This window comes from Anolis sagrei, chromosome 5 (genome assembly GCF_037176765.1).
Source record: "Anolis sagrei isolate rAnoSag1 chromosome 5, rAnoSag1.mat, whole genome shotgun sequence".
Taxonomy (NCBI): Eukaryota; Metazoa; Chordata; class Lepidosauria; order Squamata; family Dactyloidae; genus Anolis; species Anolis sagrei.
This window is the reverse complement of record NC_090025.1, coordinates 19,920,520-19,944,782: the sequence shown is the minus strand read 5'-3', so window position 1 is coordinate 19,944,782 and position 24,263 is coordinate 19,920,520. Positions and strand designations below refer to the sequence as shown.

The 24,263-nt window shown below is 39.5% G+C and overlaps 1 protein-coding gene across 2 annotated transcripts; it reads right to left on the bottom strand.

Moving 5' to 3' along the window:
• Positions 1–9,365: 9,365 nt before the first annotated feature.
• On the bottom strand, positions 9,366–21,508 carry LOC132777272 (dentin sialophosphoprotein). Of its 2 annotated transcripts, none has more exons than XM_067468587.1 (3): positions 21,391–21,508; positions 13,418–13,486; positions 9,366–11,963 (listed from the first exon to the last, which is right to left on the bottom strand). In XM_067468587.1, exons 2-3 carry the CDS (start codon positions 13,469–13,471, stop codon positions 10,275–10,277), a joined length of 1,743 nt encoding a protein of 580 aa, XP_067324688.1. In that variant the 5' UTR covers positions 13,472–13,486; positions 21,391–21,508; the 3' UTR covers positions 9,366–10,274. The 2 variants fall into 2 exon arrangements, with proteins under 2 accessions (XP_067324688.1, XP_067324687.1); XM_067468586.1 differs by lacking the exon at positions 21,391–21,508 and adding an exon at positions 13,798–13,975.
• Positions 21,509–24,263: the final 2,755 nt, after the last annotated feature.

Here is a 24,263-nt window from a genome sequence, read left to right as displayed (position 1 = left end):
CTTCCCAAAGCTTTTACTCTTTTCTCAAAGCTTCATTGTTTTACCCAAAAAGGGCTTAACTATTCCAAGGGCTAGGATTGCTTTTGTACAATGTGTATAACCTCAATCATGGTTGTCATCTCCTGCCAAAATGACTGTGTCACACTAGTGTTGACAGTCACATAAAGTGAAACCACTTGGTTTACTGAGGCGTGGACTTCAAAGCCAAGCTAAGACCCATTGTACTGTTGCAGTGGAATTTAATTACAAGGAGGATCTGAAGCTCAGTTTGGGTTTCGATTGAAGCTACAGACCAAAAATATCCCACCAAATCTAAAGTAGACACTGTCATCTGATGCCAACTCAGCACACTTGAAGTAGGGAAAAGAAACACTCTAACATCCACATTTTGGGAGCAGTGAACAAGCATTAAGTTGACTGATGGAATATGGTATTTGCTCAATATTTTTTGAAATAAAAGTTTGCCTTACCTGACTATATGATAGCAGCCACATAGATAGGATGGACTAGGGTGGACTAGGACCATAGGGTAGCAGCTGACCATGGCTTTCAGAAGCCACTTGACCAGCAATTCTCCTCCTGTAGTTCTTGCCATGAAAGGAAGAAGAGGAGAGAATGAGGACTATGGCAGCAACTCTGGGGCCTTTGCATGGAGAGAGACATGCCCATTCCTTTCTTTCTCACTCTGTTACAATGAGGGTACTAGGCTAGAGAGGCATGTATGCATTAATGATATGGGTGGTACCTCAAGCACTGAATTATGGCTATTAAAATGTGAGCTTTCCTTACTTTGTGCCTCTAGGCCACCAGTCTAGAAAATTCACCACTGCCTAAAGGGCAAAGTTAATTAATATTTTTAACCAACCCATGAGTTTCAGAAATCATGGGCATTGTGTGATACTGCTTATCATACTTTGCCTTTTGAATTCGGATTCAATATAGGTATTAACTCCAAAGACTATAAAGACTCCAAAGATATCAGTAGGGGCCCTGCTCTCGGTCCCACCGGCCTCACAAGCGCGTCTGATGGGGACGAGGGACAGGGCCTTCTCGGTGGTGGCCCCTCAACTCTGGAACTCTCTCCCATTGGAGATCAGAACTGACCCTTCCATCTTGACGTTCAGAGAACAGGTGAAAACCTGGCTATGGCGATTGGCATTCAACGAGTGAGTCAATATTCTGTGATATGGATGGATGATGACGAATGACGAACAACAATTTTACTGTGATGACTGACCATTGTAATTATTTGATTGCATTTTGCTATTTTAATGTTTTAGGTTAATATGTAATATGATGTTTTAATGACTGTTTGTGATATTACTGTTGGAAACCAGCCCGAGTCCCTCAACAGAAGTGAGAAGACCGGTATACAAAATTGCTAAATAAATAAATATAGACCCTACATTGTGACTGATGTGTGTTTTTGACATGTGCCATCACACCCAGATCCTATTAAAATAAAACTAAGATGTGCTTCTTTCTTTGTCTGGGCAGACCGCGGGGGTCTTTCTTTAGAAGCTTGAGATTCCCAGAAACTGAGGATACTACAGGCTTTGAACATCAAAACAGAATATTTATTTTTCAAAGTCCTTGCAGACTTGGCACAGCTTGTTAAAGTTACAAACAGAACCGTCAATTGGCGAAACAATAGAGATGATCTTTTTTTCCTTTCCTTCAGTTACTGAGGTACCTTTTCCCCAAAAGGCAGAAAAAAATCCTGGGATCTTTTCACCCTAACCCTGAGCTGCTATGGTTAGAAAAAAAGCAGGTTTTTCCCCTATCTATAGCTCAAGGTTAGCTTTGGAGATGAAGTAATTCTCAATAATACTCAATGACTCAATATCTATCTATAACTCAATTGCTCAATTACCCAATTGCTATTCTATCTATCTATCTATCTATCTATCTATCTATTTCAATAGTACTCAATATCTTCTCTATCTAAATAACTCAATCTATAGTATCTCAATCTTCCTACCTAGTTCTCAATCTTTCTTATAATTTTTTTTCAGAGTTACCTGCCTGACCAAGGCACATCTGAAGCTTTCTTTCCTTCTGAAGGAGGCAGGGGAGATTTCCAAAATGGAGAACTCAACCCAGGAAAAAGGGCGGTCTCTAAACCCAAAGAGATACTTTCTGAACCAATAGCTGCAAAAGGGGCCTGCGGGCTGGCTTTCCAGCCTCTAATGCTGTTAACTTTCAGAGTGCAGCTGAGATTGTAGCAACCCTGGGGAAATGCAAAGAAACACTATCCTATGCAACTAAAAGGTAATGCAAACTATGCTCCTAGAAGACGGAACATGACTTATGGCTATTATTATTATTATTATTATTATTATTATTATTATTAGAAACTTTTATATCCTGATCTTCTCTACCTCCATAGAGGGACTCAGATTGGCTAACAGCAAGAATTCAATGTTAAACAGTAAAAATCTAAAACAACATATAACAACAGTAAATTAACAATACATATAAAATAAAAACATAAAACCCTAAGGTTAACCTATTACAGGGTCTTCTTGGGAAGATTTGTTCAGAGGGGGTTTCCTTTCAGCTTTTTTCTGAGGCTTGGAATGTGTGATTTGCACATTTTCATCCACTGGGTTTCCTTGACCAAGTGGGGATTCAGTTTCCAGAGTCATTTTTTTGTTTTTTTTGTTTTTATTTTCTTGGAAGAAGCCTGTGTGTGAGTTTTTTTTAATGTGTGGAGGTCAGTGCACAGCCGATCAACACACAGTCTTCACAGAGTAAGGTCTCATCTAGTAGCCTGGTTAACACAACGACTGTGGCTTCTCAATCTGTTGCAGCCTTCTTCTGCCTTCACAGCCATTGTAACATGTACCATGTTATCCTCCGCCTGTTCCGCTGTTGAGGTCTTTGGGCCTTCGGATTGTGCTTAATCTGGAACCTCCCCTGCGGTCACTCCTGGGAGTGCATGACTCCAGTCGTTGCATCTGCATGTTCATTGGAACACGCAAGTCCCTTCACCACGACAAGGTGACAATCCATCGAGGGGGTGCAGAGTCATAATCAATATTCAAATCACTATATAATGCTGTCTGTCTCTCAGAGTGCATCTACAATACAGAATAAATGCAACTATAACTACCTGGGCCAATGCTATGGAATCATAGGAGTTGAGGTTTTACGAGGTGTTTACCCTCTGCCTCACCAAAGTATAACTCCATAGCATTGAGCCATGGCAGTTACAGTGCCAAATTAATTCTACAATGCAGATGCAGCTAGACTCAACATAAGTAATATAAGCTTAGGGTGTACCTGCACTTTGGATTTAATGCAAGTTATCGATTCTTAAATTAGGTAAGCTGGGATGGCTTGCAGTTTTAAACACATTTACTAAGCAATACATTTAGGAAATGTGTTCATTGGGTTTTACTCTTCAGAAAGCGCATACAGGATTTTTCTGAAGGTCTGTTACACATATTTAATTCGAGAAATATGAGAAAAGCAAATGTAGCCTTATTAAACAGGTCTGTGATTCTTGGCCTAATACATCTATCCTGTACATTTAGGGTAAACTCCATTAAAATTTTACTTATTGTTGAGTTTACTTTGTTGGACATTCAGTGGGATTCTTTACTATTATAATTACATTTGTTCCACAAAGTGCCAGCAGAAGTTTAATGTTAATTCCCATTAGGTTTTTTTTTTTGCTTTATTCTAAAGTTAAAGTCAACAATGTGGTAAAAGTATGGAACAGATTACTTTAAAAACACTAACATCCATCCAGTTCCTCACCACAATTACTCAGAGTGAGTCTTACCAAGTTCACTGGAATTTACTTGCAAGTTAATGAACTTATGATGGCAGTATAAAACTTCTTTCCTAAAAATGCCTGCACTGAAGCCATTGCAGTGAATGGGTTTACTTATAAATAAAGTGGTTAGGGTGCAGGATTAAAAGACACCTGTATTTCCCTTTGAAATACAGAGTAAAGAGGTACTAAGGGAAGGGATCTATTACCAAAAATTCAGCTTGGATGCTTTAAAGATGGGATGCTCCAAAAATATCCCTGACCCCACAAGAGATGCCAAACCACTGTGCCATTGCTGAAACATCATTCTGAGAAGTCAAGTCATTTTTAGCTTCTGAGGAGCCTTCCTGCATGGAACTGCATTTGAATGTGGAGAAATGCAGCCTCTGGTCATTCGGATCCACTGCTGCCACTTCAGCACCTCCAGTGCAAGTGGAGATCTGTGATTAGGGAAGACAGGGAAACTTGAATGTTTTGCATTATAAATGCAATTCCGTTTTTGAATCCTTTAATATTCAGCATTCTCCAAACTTTGCAAAACAGTTGTCACATCAAAACAAATGCAGATAAATTGCTGAAAGCTTTCACGGCTGGAATCACTAGGTTGTTGTAGGTTTTTTGGGATGTATGGCCATGTTCTAGAAGCATTCTCTCCTGACATTTCACCTGCATCTGTGGCAAGCATCAACAGAGGTTTTGAGGTTTGTTGGAAACTAGAAAAATTGGGTTTATATATCTGCAGAAAGTCCAGGGTGGGAGAAAGAACTCTTGTCTGTTGGAGGTAGGTGTGAATGTTTGAATTGGCCACCTTGATTAGCATTTGATGGCCTGACAGTTTTTATGTGTGGCTTGTTGCTGCCTGGGAAAATCCTTTGTTGAGAGGTGATTAGGCGTTCCTGATTGTTTCTTGTCTGGAGTTCCCCTGTGTTTGAGTTTTGTTCACATATTGGGTAAATTCACATATCGGGTAAAAGGATGAGAACTGCATACATTAGTGAAAACAATCACTAACTTTCTTACAAACCTTCAGGCAATGCAGCAACTGGATATTAAGAAGAGTTTGGATAGCAAGGGAGAGGAATTTAGATTACGGTAATTCTCATATAACCAAATATTATTTGCTTGAAGGACAGACAGAACAACTTTGGTGTTTCTACACAAGATCCAGCACTATTTTGGAGAATACAAAGCCTTCTATATATCATACATTACAGCTGAATAGTAGAAATATTAGGAAATTATACTAATTTGAAAAAGTACAGTTCTCTGAGAAATTCTGCTACTCTTGATTATCTTCAAAATGACTTGCGTGTTTTTGTCCAGCAGGAACCTCCAAAAGTTCTCTCACAGTTTGTCTTCAGCTCATGCTAGGTTGAAATAATACTACCCATTTTACAAAGGACTGGGGCACTATTGCCTGAAAGATTTTAAAGAACTTTAGGTTTATGAACTGAAGAAGATGTTCTCATTGAAAATGTGGCTTACACTAGAGCTTTGTGTTTATTTGTTTCATGTCAAAAGCATTGCATTAATAAATACAATACTGATAAAAATAGTGGGAGCATAAGGGACTAAATAATTTTAGACCAAAATTGGGCAACAGCAACCGTATTGTCTGTAGCTTTAAACAATTCTTCCTCTGTGCATGAGGCAGGGTATTGTGGACAAGCATACAGATGCGGAGTTGCTTCTTCTGCTCACAGGCAGACATGGTGGAGGATTCTTCTAGGTAGTGTCATTTTACCAGGTTGTCTTTTGATCTGCCCACTCCATTTCTGAGTCTGTTCAGGGACTTCCAAGAGTCCCAAAAGCCTTGCTTTACCCAAAGCAACCAAAAAGCATTGCTTTACAGATATATATTTTCACTGCTTCTGTTACTGCTTTAGAAATAATAAGAAACACCACAATATTATTTCTCTATCTCCTTGGGATGTACCGTAATCTAAATTCCTCTCCCTTGCTATCCAAACTCTTCTTAAAAAAAATTCCTGTTGTTGAAGACGGTTACCCCGGTTTGTGGTCTAAACCAGGGGATATTTATGTATATACTCAAATATAATCCAAGTTTTTCAGCACTTATTTAGGCTGAAAAAGTTCCCCTCGTTTATATTCAGGTTGGTGTATACTCAAGTATATACAGTAATTTTTATTTTTATTTTTGAAATTTACCAGTAGCTACTGCATTTTCCACCCTTGGCTTATACTCAAATCAATAAGTTTTCCCAGTTTTTTTGTGGTAAAATTAGGTGTCTTGGCTTATGTTCGGGTTGGCTTATACTTGAGTATATATGGTAATTTATTTCTGGAGAATTGAATTGGAAGACTTCAGCCTCATCTGCACTGCCATGTAAATGCAGTTGGAAGCTAGAGAGGTAAAACTGTCTGGCAGATGTATCCTCTACAGGAATTTTCTTGGTCATTCAGTGGAACTGTATGGTGACTTTTGGGGAAAACATATTATAGTGTCACATGGAAGATCTAGCAAATTTCTGGAGTTCATTTTCCTGAGTGTTTGGATAATTGAAACCATGGATATGGATTCCACTGTATATCCCAGAGCATGAAAAAGTTACATTATGGTTTCATCAGCTGTGCAACCTAAGTCACTGTAACAAAATGTGTTTTTACAAGCACTAGTTATATTGAAACAAGCTTTGGTGATGATTCATATGAGGGCAACCCAACATAGTGCTAGAAAACTTTACCAAATAACCATGATGGCTTTCACAACCTTCTCCAGCCATGGCAAAGTAAAGAGATGACTCCCTAAATTATATATGACTTTTTAAAAGAAGCAGTTTGTAAACTTAAGCTACATTTTCCTGCTGCTTTCCCCTTACCCTAATCATTGTCTATAAATACATTTTGCTGAGGTCAGTATGCATTTTAGTGAGTAAATGAAAGAGGGAAAGAAAAAAGTAGGGATGATAGGTTTCATTCTTATGTATAGATGGAACTTTAGTGTTGCCTATGGAAAGAAACATTTTTTCCACAAAATCTACGATGCAGAAAAGTTCCCTTTTTTTGTATCTGATATATCACAATTCTCCAAAGAATTGTGGACATTGTAGTTTTTAAAAAAGCATTTTGTTTTCCTGAGCTCTGTCAAAAATCAAGAATGTCCCTTTCACATGAAGAGAAAGAAAGTTGTGTTGCTCCAAGCAGAATTAACTACGAGGGGTATTTTTTAAGTAAAGTCCGTTTTGTTGTAGACACTAGTAGTTCATGCACATACCGCAACGCACACGTGCATCGTGTACTGGCATTCCTCGGGAACAACTGTGCTCAGTTTCCGCTCTGTAGCTAACCTATATGGTTATGTTCTGTGCTTTAAAATGTTTAAGACTATCAACTCACCCGCCGCATGTGAGGTTTGCTCAGTGATACGGTTTTTGTCAGGAAGGAACCTGCCTACTACAGAAATTCATCGGCGGGTGAGTTGATAGTCTTAAACATTTTTAAAGCACAGAACAGTTGTTCCCGAGGCATGCCGGTACACGATGCTTGCGCTCGTTGTGGTATGCGCGTGAACTACTAGTGTCTACAACAAAACGGACCTTACTTAAAAAATACCCCTCGTATTATAAAGATTGCAAAAGGCTGTAATTTATTTATTTCAATATTTGTACCCTGCCCTTCTCTACCCCCGAAGGCACCACATCCCATCTGATCTTGTAAGCTAAGTTGGGTCAACACTGGTTAGAACTTGGATTGGAGATCATCAACAAATATCAGATGCTGCATGCTATATTTCAGAGGAAGGAACTGGTTAAACCACCTTTGAGTATTCCTTGATTAATAAAACCCTATGAAATTCATGGGGTTGCTATAAGTTGATAGAACACTTGAAGGCACAGGAGTATCTAGTCCTCTATCCTGCTCCCCAAAAAGAGCAGTCAGATGCCTCCAGGGAGTCTGGGACCCCTTCCATACAGATGAATAAAATCCCACATTTTCTGCTGTGAACTGGAATATATGGCAGTGTGGACTCAGAATCTGATCCCGAATTTTCTGTTTATCCCAGATTATCTGGCAGTGCAGACTCACATAATCCAGTTTAAAGCAGAAAACCTGAGATCAGATCCTGGGATATAAGGACTGTCTGGAAGGGCTCTTAGATAATCCAATTCAATGCAGATGTTGTGAAATTTTCTGCCTTGGTATTCTGGTTTTTATGGCTGTATGGAAGGGCCCTGGGAGACTGTCAGGACAGTAGTACTCAACTGTTGTTTTACCCAGCAAGTGGGAGAGAGACTCTGGGCCTGGAATTTCTATTTAGCTATCACAGCCAGGCTATGAGATTCTGCAAGTTGCTGTAAAAAAATAACTTTTCCAAGCTCTAGAAATGACTGATAGTAATTAGTGCATCTTCTCCCCATGACTACATGTCCTATGCCCTTTTAAATGAATCCAAGTAGAATGAATAGTGTGAATCGGGTAGAATGGATTCTCCCTTCTTTTTTCTCTCCTGAGCCTACTTCTTATATGTTCTAACCAGAAATTCTAGTATTGTGACAGAAGAGACACCCTCATTTTCTCCACTGTGCCTAACCTGATAATTTTATAAATCTATGTCTCCCCTTCCTTTTGTTTTATTTTTCTAAATGGAGCCCATTTCTTTTGCTATATCAATTAATCCTGTGTTTATGGTGGCCTTTTCCCTGCTTCATAGATTCATAGACTTGGAAGAGACCACAAGAGCCATCCAAATCCAAACCCTCGCCTTAGAGAGTTCATCCAACTGCTGAATAGCGCTTTCTGTTACATCCTTTTTTCCTAATGTTTATCTGAAAGTTGTTTTCCTACAGCTTCCATTCATCTGTTGTGATCTTGCTTATGTTTGGATGCTATATTTAGTGGCATCTCATCTGTCTGGGATCTCACTGCTTTCTAATTAAAAGGATGGTTGAAAATTATTACCAGCACTATTAACTAGGCTAGCGAGTGTCAGGAATCCACAAACGTAGCCACATATACGACAGGGTACTGTTTGATCTAATGGCTGCAGCACTGATTGAGTCTACAAAAGGTCTTTGCAAGTGGGGCTCTTTGCAATCTGGGTACTTAATTTTTTAAAAATATTTATTTTCCTAAGCATATTGAAAGTGATGTTTGTCTTGTTCTGCCAGGATATTTACAGTACAGCTTGGGGTTGTCCTTTTGACAACTTCAGTAGACTTGCTTTGTTGAGTTGTCAAGTTTCCACACCCTAGCTTTAAAAAGAAGCCACAATCCTCAAAATAAGTAAAGAAAACAAATGCCAAAAAACCCCACAGAGAATACAAGAGAGAGGAGGATTTGTCTGTCATCACCAGTATGAGGACTGTGGACGGCTTTCTAGCCAAAGCTTATATTAACCCAAAATGCACTGGGTAAAATGACATTGGTTATGTAATCCTTGGAGGATTTCCTGTCCCCAATATGAATATCATGGCATTACAGGATGTGTAAAAGCTCCATGTCCAAATGAATTTTTGTGTGTCCAAAACTGGATATGTTCCTCCCAAGCAGAGCCAGAAAACACAAGCTGGAAGAACACTAAAATGAAATCAGTTAAAGTAAAACAAATGGTGTAGAGGAGTAGCAATTATATATTTTTATTAATATACAGCAAATATGTACAGTCTATATCTACAGTTTCCAACATCCATGGCTAAAAAATAATAAGAAAATATTCAAAAAGCAAACTTTTATTTGGGCATTTGATATAAAGGACATCATTTTAGTACACCATCATATATAATGATACTTGAGCAGATTTTGATATCCACAGGGGATCCTGGTACCAAACTCTACTAAATGCCGAAGTCCCACTGTATTAACTACATTCATGAACTATTTTGAGATCAACTGAAATTGTCCTAGAGTTTACAATGATCTTGAAAAGCAGTATGACAATCCTAGGAAGTGCAGTTTTGTAAAGATATTGAACATTCTTTGTTACGAGAGTGCTCTCTCTCTTTTCTAGTGGGATGCAATTAAGTTACGTAATAGTACAATTAGAACTCAAGTTTCCAAAAAACATAAGCAAATAGTAAATATATTTTAGAGCACTACAAAAAGATATCTCCATACTGTAATGGCATGTGCATCTCTCTCTCTCTCTCTCTCTGATTCACGATCAAAATGTAGTCTACAGTTATCTCCTTTTTTTAAATAGACTGCAGTTACAGCATTGTTCTGTAATGCTGATGTCTATTAGTACTATTTCAATTACATAAGAGCCCTAAAACTACAGTCCATATCCACAGTTTCATTTATTCACACCTGGCGGGTGGTAGTCTCTCTAGAAAATTGCTAGGTCCTTTAGGCGATTCTATGGTATCTTCCTCTCTATCAGTCTCTAGGTCCTCTAATGCAGCTTTATAGTATGCTGTGACCAGAAGTGAGACAATTTAATGGAGTTTTATCATATCAGTGGTTTTAGGTAACTGCGGTCTGGACAAGAATATGTTTCCCATTGATATAGGGGTCTTAGGTATTCTCAAATAGATTATTTGGAGCTGCTAGACCTGCCAGAGTCACTAGAGGTATCATTAGAATTATTGGAGGTACTAGAAGCATTGGAGCTGTTAGAATCACTTTGATGACTGGAATTGGTAAAGGAATCACTGGGATCATTGGAGCTGCTAGAATCTGAAGAATTGCTAGAATCACTGGAATCACTTGAGGTAGAAGAATTGCTAGAAATACTTGAACCATTGGAGTCTGAAGAATCAGCAGAATCACTTGAGTCCCTGGATTCACTGGAGCTGCTGGATTCAGGAGAATCTCTTGAGTCACTAGAATCACTGGAACTGTTGGACTCAGAAGTATCACTAGACTCACTTGAGTCAGAAGTATCTCTAGATTCACTTGAGCTGCTGGACTCAGAAGTATGACTAGAATCACTGGAGTCAGAGGAATCTCTAGAGTCACTTGAGTCCCTGGATTCACTGGAGCTGCTGGTCTTTGAAAAATTACTTGAGTTACTAGAATCCCTGGAGCTGTTAGACTCAGAAGTATCACTAGAATCACTTGAGTCAGAAGAATCTCTAGATTCACTTGAGTCTTTGGATTCATTTGAGTCACTGGATTCACTGGATTCACTGGATCTGCTGGATTCAGAAGAATCCTTCAAGTCGCTAGAATCACTAGAGCTATTGGACTCAGAAGTATCACTAGAATCACTTGAGTCAGAAGAATTACTAGAATCGCTTGAGTCAGAAGAATTACTAGAATCACTTGAGTCAGAAGAATTACTAGAATCATTTGATTCAGAAGAATCACTAGAATCGCTTGAGTCAATAGAATCATTAGAATCACTGGAACTACTTGAACTGCTGCCATGGCTGGGGCCACTACAATCATTAGAATTCCTCGAATCACAAGAGGTACCAGAATCACTGGAAGCACTGGAATCAGGGGATCTGCTGGAAGAATTTGGGCTTCCAGATTCTACTGATGTGGTGAACTGTTCTGATTCTTCCTCATTTAAGCTGTTAGGACTGTTTGAGTCCCCAGGCTGTTGACTGGAATCGCTTTGGCCCCTTGTTTGCTGACTAGAATCAGAGTCCTCCAAATAGCTTGGATCATCTCCTTGCATGCCTTCATCGTTTAAGTGGAAACTGTAAAATCCATAATGATCATCATATCGTCCATCAGTATCTTTTCTTGCCTTAAAACCACTGCTGGTTTGGAATCCCTTGATGTGATGTTCCTCAGTAATGAGACCTTCTTCTGGAATGATGGGTATTGATGGTACTGGACCATGGATGGCATTTCGCTCTCTCAAATGCCCTAATGCACTTCCCTCAGCATTAGTGGCTTCTTTAAAAGTGTCTACAGGAATGTTCTTAATAGCTTTCTCTGCAGGGAAATAAACATTCAGGCCCATGTTTTTCTGTGTTGTATGTTCAGTCTCATATTTATTAGCCTGTGTAAGTCTAGTGTCCTTATGGAGCAGATGGCTCTCATTTTCATGCAGAAAACCTCCTTGAGGATGTATTGGATCAAGTGCAGAAACTTCTTCAGCAATATCAGACTGTCTGGTGGGGGCAAAAAATATTTCTCCTTCTTGGTGGTCACCATCTTTGTCCTGATTCTCACCAGCAAACCCAACCTTCAGGACTTCTTTATCAGCACTAAGGGAATTGATGTTGCCTCCATAGCCTCTTCCTTGTAGAAATTCACTCCACCGAATCTGTCACAAAGATGTAAGATAGAACAATAGTTGAAAAAAGGAAAGAGAAGCATGAAAAAGGGTGTATTTACATCCTGAAATCTCTTTTAATACTTTGGCTTTTAAAAATGACAATATAACAAATGATGAGCTATAATCAGTAGGTGTGTGACAGAATATGTATAGCATTGTCTGCCAAACACAGATCTCCTGGAGCTACCACCATTAGTTTCTTTTCAGCAGCAAATGCATTTTTCTTTGTTCTCTCTGGCTTTCTAAAGCATTCTTGCATTTATTGTTGCTATACTATGTGAGTCTTTCTTTTCTTTTTATGTATAAAGCTTTCTCTTCTTTTATAAACTGCCCTAGGATAATGGTGGAAGAGTAGATAAATGTAGGTTCGGGAGGATTAGAGAAAATGTATTGTCGAAGGCTTTCATGGCTGGAATCACTAGGTTCTTGTGGGTTTTTTCGGGCTATAGGGCCATGTTCTAGAGGCATTTCTCCTGACGTTTCGCCTGCATCTATGGCAAGCATCCTCAGAGGTAGTGAGGTCTGTTGGAATTAGGACAATGGGTTTATATATCTGTGGAATGGCTGGGGTGGGGCAAGGAGCTCTTCCCTGCTGGAGCTAGGTGTGAATGTTTCAACTGACCACCTTCATTAGCATTTGAAGGCCTGGCTGAGCCTGGGAAAATCCCCTGTTGAGAGGTGTTAAAAATTTTCTGAGCTTGGAGATCCTCCTTCATTTCAATCTATATGCACTGTGAACTGACTGTTTGCAAGAATGTTGTCCAGGGGATGCCCAGATGTTTTACCATTCTGTGGAAGGCTTCCCTCATATCACCACATGAGAAGCTGGAGCTCACAGACGGGAGCTCACCCTGCTCCCTGAATTCAGACCACCAACCTTTCAATCAGCAGTCCTGCTGGCACAAGGGTTTAACTCATTGCACCACCCAGCGCTCTATTTGAAAGGTGTTTTAGATGTGTTCATATGGGTATATTTATTCCAGTATTTATAGGGCTTGGACTAGATGGCTTGTAGACTTCCATTCAACTCTATGTTTCTATCATACTGTGAACCTGATTATAATAATGCGTGCTTTATAATGAGCAAGATAAGGGCTCTAAAGCCCTTGAAGACCAAAATCTTTTGGCTAGGCCCACTGGATCCTCGATGTACATAAACAAGATGAAGTGCACTACACCAATGTCTTCTGCAAAAACCAGAATTCCATTGGATGCAATTAAAATAGAATCATAATGCTATTATCTGCTAGAACCAGCCCATTCCTGATTAGTTCTATTTATGTCACAAAAGAATCAGCAGCCCCTGTAAATTATTCATTTACCTCTTTATTAAAAATCTTTATATCACAGATTAAGCAGATTAAAACAATAAGATGAATTTAAATAGACAAAAACATGTTAAACTATTTCAAAAGCAATCTAAGTATGTTTTATATACTTACTGGAGAAGCAATTGTTATTCCAAGAATATTTATAAGTAAAATCACAGTCTTCATGATTGGGATTGCTGTCTAAAAGGAAATAGAAAATATATTTTACTCTTGGCAAGTATTTCACTACAAGAAGGAAATATATAAGGAAGCCTGTGACAAATGCTAAGGTATCCCAGAAGAACCAAAAAGCAAACTATTGGAAGAAATGAATTATTAACAAAAATATAAAAGTGGAATGAAAATAAGAGGACCAGCTAGAGGACCCCTCTGCTGATTTCAATTTTAGGGATTCTATTATTTTAAGAATAGGGTTTGTATTGGAGAGGATTAAGTGGACTTTGGTACCACTATCATTCATTCATGTGACCAGGTGGGTAGTCACAACTTACCAGCATGATGACCATCCTTATCCGACCTTGAGATGTTGCACAACTATGACATTTTGGCAGTCTGTCTTGGTGTATTTGTTCTTCCATTTATGCCAGTGGTTCCCAACCTACTTTTTTTGACCAGGGAATAATTGACCAGGGATCACTTCACCAGGGACCACTCTCCAACATTAGTACTAAGAGGATTACAAATCAGTTTTTGGTCAACTTTAGATTTGGTTTGGTTATTTGGGGTGCTGATTCAGAAAATTGCATTGGATTGACCTCATCAGCTCAAGTTTCTCATACAGAACATATGCCATCTATTAGTCACCATCTACTCGCCCACAGAAAACCATATTCAAAAATCTAGAGCTGATGTGGTAGTAGTCCACCTCTCCCTTCCCGACATCCCCATTGCCTCAGTTGCCTAAGAAGGTTTCGTGAGACCAGTTGCTCTCATTCCTGCATGGTTTAGAGGCAACAGTGTAATAATAGTGATGCCACAGACCATATTTTCGTTCTTGCAGACTACAGGTTGGGAACCATTGATTTATGCAATGACTTCACCCCCTTTAGTTGCACCATTGTTGGCTTTAATGTATTTAATTGAAACAACTTCGCAATTTTAGCAATATTCAATGAAAGACAAAAACAAAACCTCTCTAAATAGTTAATTATTGTGAGGGGAGTGGGAAAGGAGGACAATCATATCTCCTGCCATCAGTTCTGTGCAGCTATTCCAGAACAGAAGCAGAAGGGGGTCATTGCACTAGGTAGGTTGCAGAACCATATCAATAGGAGAGCATGGGGACATGCAATAGGGACTATCACCATAGTTTACAGGCCTGCTTCCAAGATAGAGTGCCACCTCTAGCTCAAAAAGTCATAAACTCTGGGGTTTGTTGTAAGGTGGCAAAACTATTCTGGACAAAGCCGCTAGAAGTCCAAAAATATATCAGCCACTGCAAAAAAAAGCGAGAGACAGAATTCTCGGAAAGACAGAAGTGTGCTATACATAAAAGAAGGTCCTTAAAATTACATGATCTCTTGTCTAGCCCTACACCACATAATTCATATATAGGACAGGTCTCCAGGGTAGCTGAAGTACAGTCTCTGTGCGTGAGGGCTCCTAATCCATTTTGTCCTCTTTTTGGAACATTTGATGCGTATTAGAGTGAGAACTAAGTAGGGTGTTATTGCACACAATCCCATAAAAATCCTCTCAGTCTCTCACCTGCCAGTCTAAGTCTAGTGTGAAGGAGAAGGGGGAGGGTTACCCCATATTAAAATATGTACAGAGTTTCTTGCTGCCCGAATAATGAGTACAAGGCTGAGCACCCCTTATCTGAAATGCTTGAGACCAGAAATGTTTTGGATTTTGGATTTTTTTCCAGTTTGGAATACCAGTATTTATATATATGTACATAATGAGATATTTTGGTGATGGGACCCAAGCCTAACCACAAAATTAATTTTCCCAGCTATAACACAGGTTGAGTATTCCTTATCTGAAATACTTGGGACCAATGTTTGATGTACTCCTTATATTTGCTTGGGAATCAGAAATAGTTATCATATAATAAAATGAACCAGACAGCTTAAAAGCTATGTACTTTTAAACATTATAATATCATAGCCATTTTAATTCATGCCAGGTTTCACTATACCATTATCGCCCTTTCCAACTTTGAATGGGACTCAGAGTGGTGCACATAAAGGCACAATTCAATGCCATACAATACATGTCCAGCAAATAACAACATATACATTAAAACACTCACTAAAACATTTCAACATTAAACACATTAAAATCACATCATCCAATATCATAGTCCAGGCCATTCCAGTTATCATTGCACCATACTATATTCGCATATTGCTCTAACTGATTATCCCTAAGCTTGGTCCCACAACCAAGTTTTCGGTTTTTTTCCCTAAAGGTCAGGAGTAAGAGAGCTAATCTGATGTCACTAGGGAGGGAGTTCCACAACTGAGTGGCCACCACTGAGAAGATCCTGTCTCTCATCCCCACCAACAGCATCTGCGAAGGAGGTGGGACTGAGAGCAGCCCCCCTCCCCTCCGAAGATCTTAATCACTAAAATGGTTCACAGAGGAAGATGCGTTGGGATAAGTAAGCTGGACCGGAACCATTTAGGGCTTTATAGGCCTTAGCCAGCACTTTAAATTGTGCTCGGTAGCAGACTGGCAGTTAGTGGAGCTGGCATAACAGGGAGGTTGTATGCTCCCTGTACATCACTCTGGTGAGAAATCTGGCTGCCGCCCATATATATGTATGTAAACACACATACACACAGAGTATGCATATACTGTATATAGCTAACACTAAAACAATAGAATATACAATTTAAAACCTAATTAGAATTTAACTTTGGAAGTATTCGAACCATTAAAATAAATTTAAAAACCTATTTAGCATACTTAAAACACCTTAAATACGCCTTATAATTAAAAGGCAATTTTATGCACAATATGTTTAATAATTCTTAGGACCATAAATGTTTGATATATATACTGTGCAGAACTAGCATGAAGGTATACATATAACAGTTTACATGAAACAAAGTTTGTGTACCTTGAAACATCAGAAAATAGCTATTTCACTATTTCAGTCACCCATATCAACAATTCTGGAGTATTTCAGATTTTGTAATTTTGAATGAAGGATGCTCAACCTGTAATATTTTTTGTTTACGAAGTTGAGAACCTAGGCTTCCCTGGTCTGGTTAGGGAGTGGCACCAATGGATCTAGTTACTTCTGAGACAGATGAATGGTCCCTTTCCATTCCCCAGAGATCTGTCTTGCCCAGAAAACACATGGCTGTGATTACCATATGTGTTACAGCTGGCTGGGATCTTTTTGTTCTCAGTGGCCATGGTACGAAATGTCCACATGTAGGCTTCAATTATCGACACCATGCCTCGGGCCCTGTGTGCCACCCAAGACCAAAGAGGCCACATCAGGTTGTTAATCATGGCTTCCATGGCTGGCCAAGTGATTCTGCACCAAGCATGGGCAATCTTTGTATGGTTTTTAGCTAACACAGGGTTCCAGGAATCCTGAAACCACAGAAGAGGCAGAAAATGTATAATAATGGGTTTGCCCCCAATCATCATAAGAGTGACATCCTAATTTAGGTAGTGAAAAACTCCCCTTTGGGGGTTTTGTGGGGGAGAAAAGCTACAGAATAAGTCTATAAAGCAGACAGTCCTGGGAAAGGTCCTCTATCTTATATGACAAAAAGGAGGGGAAAACCAATATTCCCTTTTTAACATATTTAAGAGCTAATTATTGTGCTTGGTTAAGACCAACATACCTATTGAAAAATTCTTTTCAGACCACTTTGGCTTTTAGGTTTCCATAGATGGGTGGTGATTCACAAAGCAACTGCCAAGAGAGCTTAGTGTTGTCAGTATCGAATCACTTTGGTAGATGCTAATATAAATGTAAACATATAGTTCAGGAGGAAACCCATGGCCTCTAATAATCCCAATTTGCAGAGGTTGTCTCAATTAAGGTTCTTTTATAATGTTTCTGTTTCAACTCTTTCCACTTTTCCCTTTTGGCCTCAACTTACATCGGTTCTTGCAACTGAGTTCAAAATGTAAAAGTAGTTTATTCTCAATTTAATTCCAGTTTTCACCTGCTTTTGTAATCTGTTTCTCTCTTCCTCCCAACTTCCCCTTTTGTCCTCCCCTGATTTCAATTGCTGAAAACTCAGTGAATTCAGAGGGCAAGGGGAGAAAGCGGGAAGAAGCAGAATATTGTCCTTCCAAGGCAAAAGCAAGCAGTTGCAACCTCTTCTTGCTTGTATGATATCCCTCATTCATAACTTGTGCCATTTTGACCACAGTGATGGTGCTTGCTCATCAGTCTTCTGTTTTCCATCTGTGAAGTGATGGAGGGTATGGTGTATCACTTGACCACATAACTCAGTTCATCAATGAATTAAGACAAACATCCTGGGTTTAAAGAGCCAGGATATGAATAGGATACACTTTTTCCCCCCTTTTCTGGTAATATGAGCAAGATCTGTATATGAAAATAGGGATTTTCTCCAAGACCAATGTGGATACCTGAAACCAATGATAATAGTAAAGCCTATGAGTATTGTTGGACCAGAAGCATACCATATCAATGCATTGGAGGACCTAGAGAAGCCCACAAACACTCCTTGTGGGACAGGATATATTTTGGAGTAAGTGAAGGGAATATATTTTGGAGTATTGCCATTAGAATAGGTGAGCTGAAGGATTAAACAAAACACCTTAGCTCAGCTAGTGAGCTCTGGTAGCAATTGGAATGGGGAGAATATGGGCACCTTAACTTTAGAGCCATTTTGCACAATAATAGCCTGATTGTTTTTCTGGCCTTGAGACCCAAAGAAGCACAACTATTCCTAAATGGTTACACTTTAAGAACTATACAGATTTATGGTATTTCCATGAACACAAACTGTTTCAGGATCAGTGTAGAAGGTTTGTATGAAACCTAAATGAATTTCATGTTTAGACTTGGATCCCATCTCTAAGATATTTCTAGAAAACACTGGGATTTATTAGCAAGGAAAATGATATTGTGTTGTTGAAGGCTTTCATGGTTGGAATCACTGGGTTGCTGTGAGTTTTCCAGGCTGTATGGCCATGTTCCAGTACATGGCCATATAGCCCAGGAAATTCACAGCAATCCAGAAAAATGATATTATCTACTCCTTGAGCCCCATCTCAGCTTTCTTCTCCATGAATCTCAGCTGCAGTCATTACAATATATGAAGGGAAGGTACTGATTTACCCAACAATAATGCTTGTTGAACATCCTTTATCTGAATTACTTGGGACAAGGAATGTTTGGGATTTTATTCAGACTTTGGAATATTTGCATCTACTCAATAAAATATCTTAGAGATGGGATCCAAGTCTAAACATGAAATTCATTTAGGTTTCATACAAACCTTCTACACTGATCCTAAACCAGTTTGTGTTCATGGAAACAGCATAAATCTGTATAGTTCTTTGATCTTCCCTTGTTGTATGCAAATTATCTTTACAGTTTCAGTTGTATGTACAACTTGAGAGTGGCTTGCTCTTCCTAATTTTTGAAAAAATATTGCTTTTCATATGCATTACAAAGCTTCCTCCCCATCTTAATTTCTTCCAAGAGTTCATCTCAAGTTATCTGTGATGAATATGATGCATATCCTTCTTGCTTTGTTAAAAGTGCCTTTCGTGAAGGTTAAGTGTGTTTTTGGCAATTAGCCCAAATCTTGAAAGGACAATCAGGATGCATTAATTTTAAAAAAGACCGCTCATAGTGGAGATGGAAACTGTAAGACATGGTCTATTAATATGATTCAATGCAGCTGCTTGCATTTTTTTTTATCACACGAGGATGGAAAACCGATATCCCTATGACACAATATTGTATGCATCCCACTATTGCAGTGGTTCTCAACCTATGCGTCCCCAGATGTTTTGGCCTTCAACTCCCCAAAATCTTAACAGCTGACGGGGGTTTCTAGGAGTTGTAGGCCAAATACCTGGGGACCCACAGGTTGAGAACCACTGCACTACTAGTTTACCCCACCCTGTGAATCTCCCATCCCTAATTATTAATGTGTAAAACTAGTTAATAGCTTCAAAGCTAATAAGGCTTGTATCATCAGCTTTAGACCAATGGACCTCTTCTGCTTCTGTGCCAATATGCCAGCAGTAAAGTGGCACCAGGGGCTGGATTTTCTCCTATCACTCTCCTTCTCCCTTCACTTTTCCAAATCTGGCTGGTTCCCCATATGTGTGTAGACAGAGAGAGAGACAGAGAGAAGTACCTGGGACCGGAAATGTGGGATTTTATTCAGACTCTGGAATATTTGCATTTACAAAATGAGATATCTTAGAGAAGGGGGCCATATGTATGTATGCATGCATGTATATACATGCGTGTGTGTGTGTGTGTGTGTGTGTGCATGCATGTGCACGTACACATACACACATATATAGACACACACACACACCTTTTAAAATATTATAATTACACAGTTGCAATAAATAGAAATAATAAAAAAACCCAATATTTTGGGAAGGTGAGGTCATGAGATTATGCAGAAATACAATTATAGGGTCATGGATTAACAAGTGCAAGTGCATGAAGAGTGGCCTGATGGAATAGTGGCTTTGTGTGACAAGTTGTGCTAATGGAGAGAGGTGTGATATTAAAACCAGATGCGTATCCACTGTCTATACTGCTGCTTCTTCAACAGTGGGGTTCTGACCCCAAATGAGGTTCCCTTACCTTGAGGCTGGGGTTACGAGAAATTTGGCAACAGTCAAAGGTTTCCGAATGCCACCCTTTGACACAAATCTGTTAGTAACAACATGCAGGATTTACAGTGGAAAATTGTGGAGTCCAAAAAAAGGAAAATCACCAAGCCTTGCAAATGTGGATTTAGTATCAGTAAATGTCTGGTTTTTATACCTATTTCATTTACCTATATACTCAGAGTCATGTAGAGATTTCTCTGATAGTAAGAGTTTATGAGTAGTGAAAGTTTAATAAGCCCTGATGTATACAAGCATGAGTATTTTGGAATACTGGGCTGGTGTAATAATGTCCCTAGACCAGTGGTTCTCAACCTGTGGGTCCCCAGGTGTTTTGGCCTACAACTCCCAGAAATCCCAGCCAGTTTACCAGCTGTTAGGATTTCTGGGAGTTGAAGGCCAAAAACATCTGGGGACCCACAGGTTGAGAACTTAGACTCTCCTTGTGGGTGTAGCTATGGGGCTGTCATTAATGCCTGCAAGTTAAGCCTCACCACTACCATTGACTACATCTGCTATAGTCAGCCACCCAAACTGATTCCATCAGGTAAAGTGGTATCCAGAATCCCCTAGGCATCATCGCCTGTGTTGATTGGGGAATCTGGGAACTGCAGTCCAATTTTTTTCTAGGTTCCATCTCAACAGCATTCTTGCAAGGCAAAAGTTCATGCTTTGGGAGAGGGAGCAAAGCTCAGTGCAAAAGCTCCAGGTTTCATAAAGGAAATGGGAAAGTTTAAGGCTGAAAGAGTACCTAATACCCCTCAATGAATCTGTAGTGGAGACAGTTTTTTGCAGCCATAAAGGTTTCTGGTCCTCATTCTTATCCATCTACCAGTTCTTATAAACAGAAGGATGGAGAAATCGGATTATTACAGAACAATTAACCTTCCTTCACCATTTAAGAAAAAAACATTCAGAGCTTTCAATTAGCTAGGAATATTAACTAATGACTACTAAGACTAGGTTCTTGTGGGTTTTTTCGGGCTATAGAGCCATGTTCTAGAGGCATTTCTCCTGACGTTTCGCCTGCATCTATGGCAAGCATCCTCAGAGGTATGAAGTTGCACGGCTGCAACCCATAGTAAGAAAATGCCAATTTGCACTTATTCTTCTTTCAGAAAAAATATATTTCCATTTAGAAACTCTTAGGCTAAACATCGTTCGTTGCAAATAAACACTTTATTAAAGACAGGTAATGCTTCCTATATATTAGCTGTGCTCTTAAAAGCAATTCTCTCATCAAGTTCCCCTCTTAAAATAAAGCACATGCCACATACCTTTTCTGCAGTACAGCAGCGAACAATATTAAAATCATTGGAGGTATTTCGGACACCTCCGTATCTTCGTTCCTTGAGGTGCGGACCCCAAGTGGTACCTTGCAAGAATTTAAACAGTATTTTAGCTTCTAGGCAACCAATTAGAGCCTAGCAACTTAACTGTGACTTCACAAGGTCTTAAACGAAAACTCACTAATCCCCCCTTTTGTCCTTGAAATGATTATGTGCTTTTGCACTAAATTGAAATTCTCCTCATTCAACACTCAAGCAGAATACTAGATAAGTATATTTTATGGCTTGGTTTTGCAAGATAATATATATTATGAATGCCAAGCAAGCTCCTGTGATTACTAGATGCATTCTACCCATATTTTCCTTTTGAGATATTCAGAAAGTGCATTCAAACCGAAAGGTAAAATTTTGGGTGACACCTTTAATAAGATGGACTGATATGTCAGTCTACTTATAATAACTATTCTAGCACTCTTAATCATATCTTTTTGACTGCCTGTGTCACAAGACTTCTATTATCCAGACAAGTCCTGACACAGGAAAAGCTTCTCTGAACATATATGTGTGTCCATACAATCCAACTGTCCCAATCTAGTAAGTACAACTGTGATTACTCCCATTTTGTCCCATTTTTTTCAACAGCTTTTAAGGCACCCCCAGATGTGCAATGGGTTAAACCCTTGTGCTGGCAGGACTGCTGACCGAAAGGGTAGTGGCTCAAATCCAGGGAACAGGGTCAGCTCCCATCAGTTAGCTCCAGCTTCTCATGCGGGGACATGAGAAAAGCCTCCCAAAGGATGTCAACACATCTGGGCTACGTCCTTGTAGACCTCCAATTCTTTCAGACCAGAAACAATGTGCAGTTTCTCAAGTTGCTCCTGACACGAAAAAAGCTTTAAAATGTCCTTGTTTCTCTCACCTCCTAATTGCTCTCTTTCTGTGTTTGAAAAACTGTGCCGAATAGTAAATCTTGCTTAATGATACCAACAGGGGATATTCCAAAATTTCAGGGTTTGAGCTGGAAACCTTCGGATCATAGATGGTCCTAAACTGGCAGCCCTACATACCAGCTGTGGGTTGTTCTGGGAGTTATTGTCCAAAAAATGTAACTTTGTTTCATCCCCATTCCAATGATTTTGTTGACGATCACAGGGGCTGGGACCCTTCAAAGATTAGATGGGATTCTTAAAAAATCTTGAAAATGCCCAGAACTTCAACCCCCCTGTGACTTATTTACAGGTGAACCACAATCCTAGAAGTTTCCTTGAGAAGCAGCTCATAATTTTTGGCCAGGAAAAGAGCAGCCAGTGGGAGTGGGGGTCAAGCCACAAAACAGCCAGGAGGTGTGTGTGCACGCAGCCACAAAACTGCACTTTGCCCACCCCTGCTCTATATAATGACACTATCCATACAGAGGCATTTTGTAAATCATCAGTTGTGTATAATAATACACTCCCAAATACTCCCTTGGTGGTGAATAGATTCCAGCCACAGTTTCAGACTTCTCTTCATTAAAGCTAAATTTGGGATGGAGCCAGACATGTCTGCCTGTCCCAATTATATAAGACCCCTAATCTATTCTGTTTTTAAAGTCACACATATGCAATCATATATAATTATTATAGGTTCATCCATACCAACATTTCACTGATGAAAAGTAGAAGATGTGTGTTCAAGTATCATTCAAATGTTGTCAAAATGACAACTGTTATTAATAAAGGAAGAATACTTTCTGCCTCGAAAGAAGAAAGTGCAAAAGTTGGGTTGCAGTTAAACATCAAGAACACCAAGATGATGGCAGCCAGACTGATTGATGACTGGCAAATAGAGGGAGAAAATACTGCAGACGTAGACTGCAGCCAGGAAATCAGAAGACATTTGCTTCTTGGAAGGAGAGCACTGACCAATCTCGCTAAATTAGTGAAGAGTAGAGACATCACACTGGCAACGAAGATCCACATAATTAAAGCAATGGTATTCCCTGTAGTAACCTATGGATGGGAGAGCTGGACCATAAGGAAGGCTGGGTGAAGGAAGACAGACACTTTTGAATTGTGGTGCTGGAGGAAAATTCTGAGAGTGCCTTGGACTAAAAAGATCAAACTAGTCCATACTCCAGAAAAGAATGCCCGACTTACTGGAGGGAAGGATATTAGAGGCAAAGATGAAGTACTTTGACCACATAATGAGAAGACAGGAAAGCTTGGATAAGACAATAATGCTGGGGGAAATGGAAAAAAAAGGAAAGGGGGCCAACCAAGGGCAACATGAATGGATGGTATCCTTGAAGTGACTGGTTTGACCTTGAAGAAGCTGGGCATGGCCAGGTCTGACAGGGATCTCTGGCATGGGATGATCCATGAGGTCACAGAGTCGGAAGTGACTGAATGAATAAGCAACAAACTTTCTGCCTCACTTTAATTTTGCTTGAAGCTACTAGGAATGACAAGACTCCATCCCTTCCTCTCCTATCCCTCTGTGAATTTATTCAGTATTTCTCTAGGGAGATGATACCAATTTTTTTAGAAATAGGTAACTTGATAAATGTATGTAGGGAAACAAGTTGTAATTTGGACTAATGCAGCAGTTCCCAACCATAGATTTGGGATAATGCAGCAGTTCCCAACCTGTGGTCCATGGACCACCAGTGGTCTGCAGGAACAAAAATATGGTCCATGGCCTTACCATTACTACACCGTTGCCTCAAAACCACACAGCAAGGAGAACAACTGGTCTTGTGAAACCCTCTCATAGTGCCAAGGCAACATGGATGTCAAGAGGGGAGAGGCTAACTACCCACAAAAGATTACTACTACCACATCAGCTCTAGATTATTAAATATGGTTTTCTGTGAGCAAGCA

What these genes read in the sequence shown, in the direction of transcription:
- LOC132777272 (XM_067468586.1), bottom strand. Translation starts at nt 13,884, where the DNA reads ATGGAAGAACAAATACACCAAGACAGACTGCCAAAATGTCATAGTTGT. An exon ending in TAAGGATGGTCATCATGCTG is followed by an intron (nt 13,487 to 13,797) that starts GTAAGTTGTGAC and finishes ATTTCCTTTTAG; the next exon opens with ACAGCAATCCCAATCATGAA. An exon ending in GAATAACAATTGCTTCTCCA is followed by an intron (nt 11,964 to 13,417) that starts GTAAGTATATAA and finishes TCTTTGTGACAG; the next exon opens with ATTCGGTGGAGTGAATTTCT.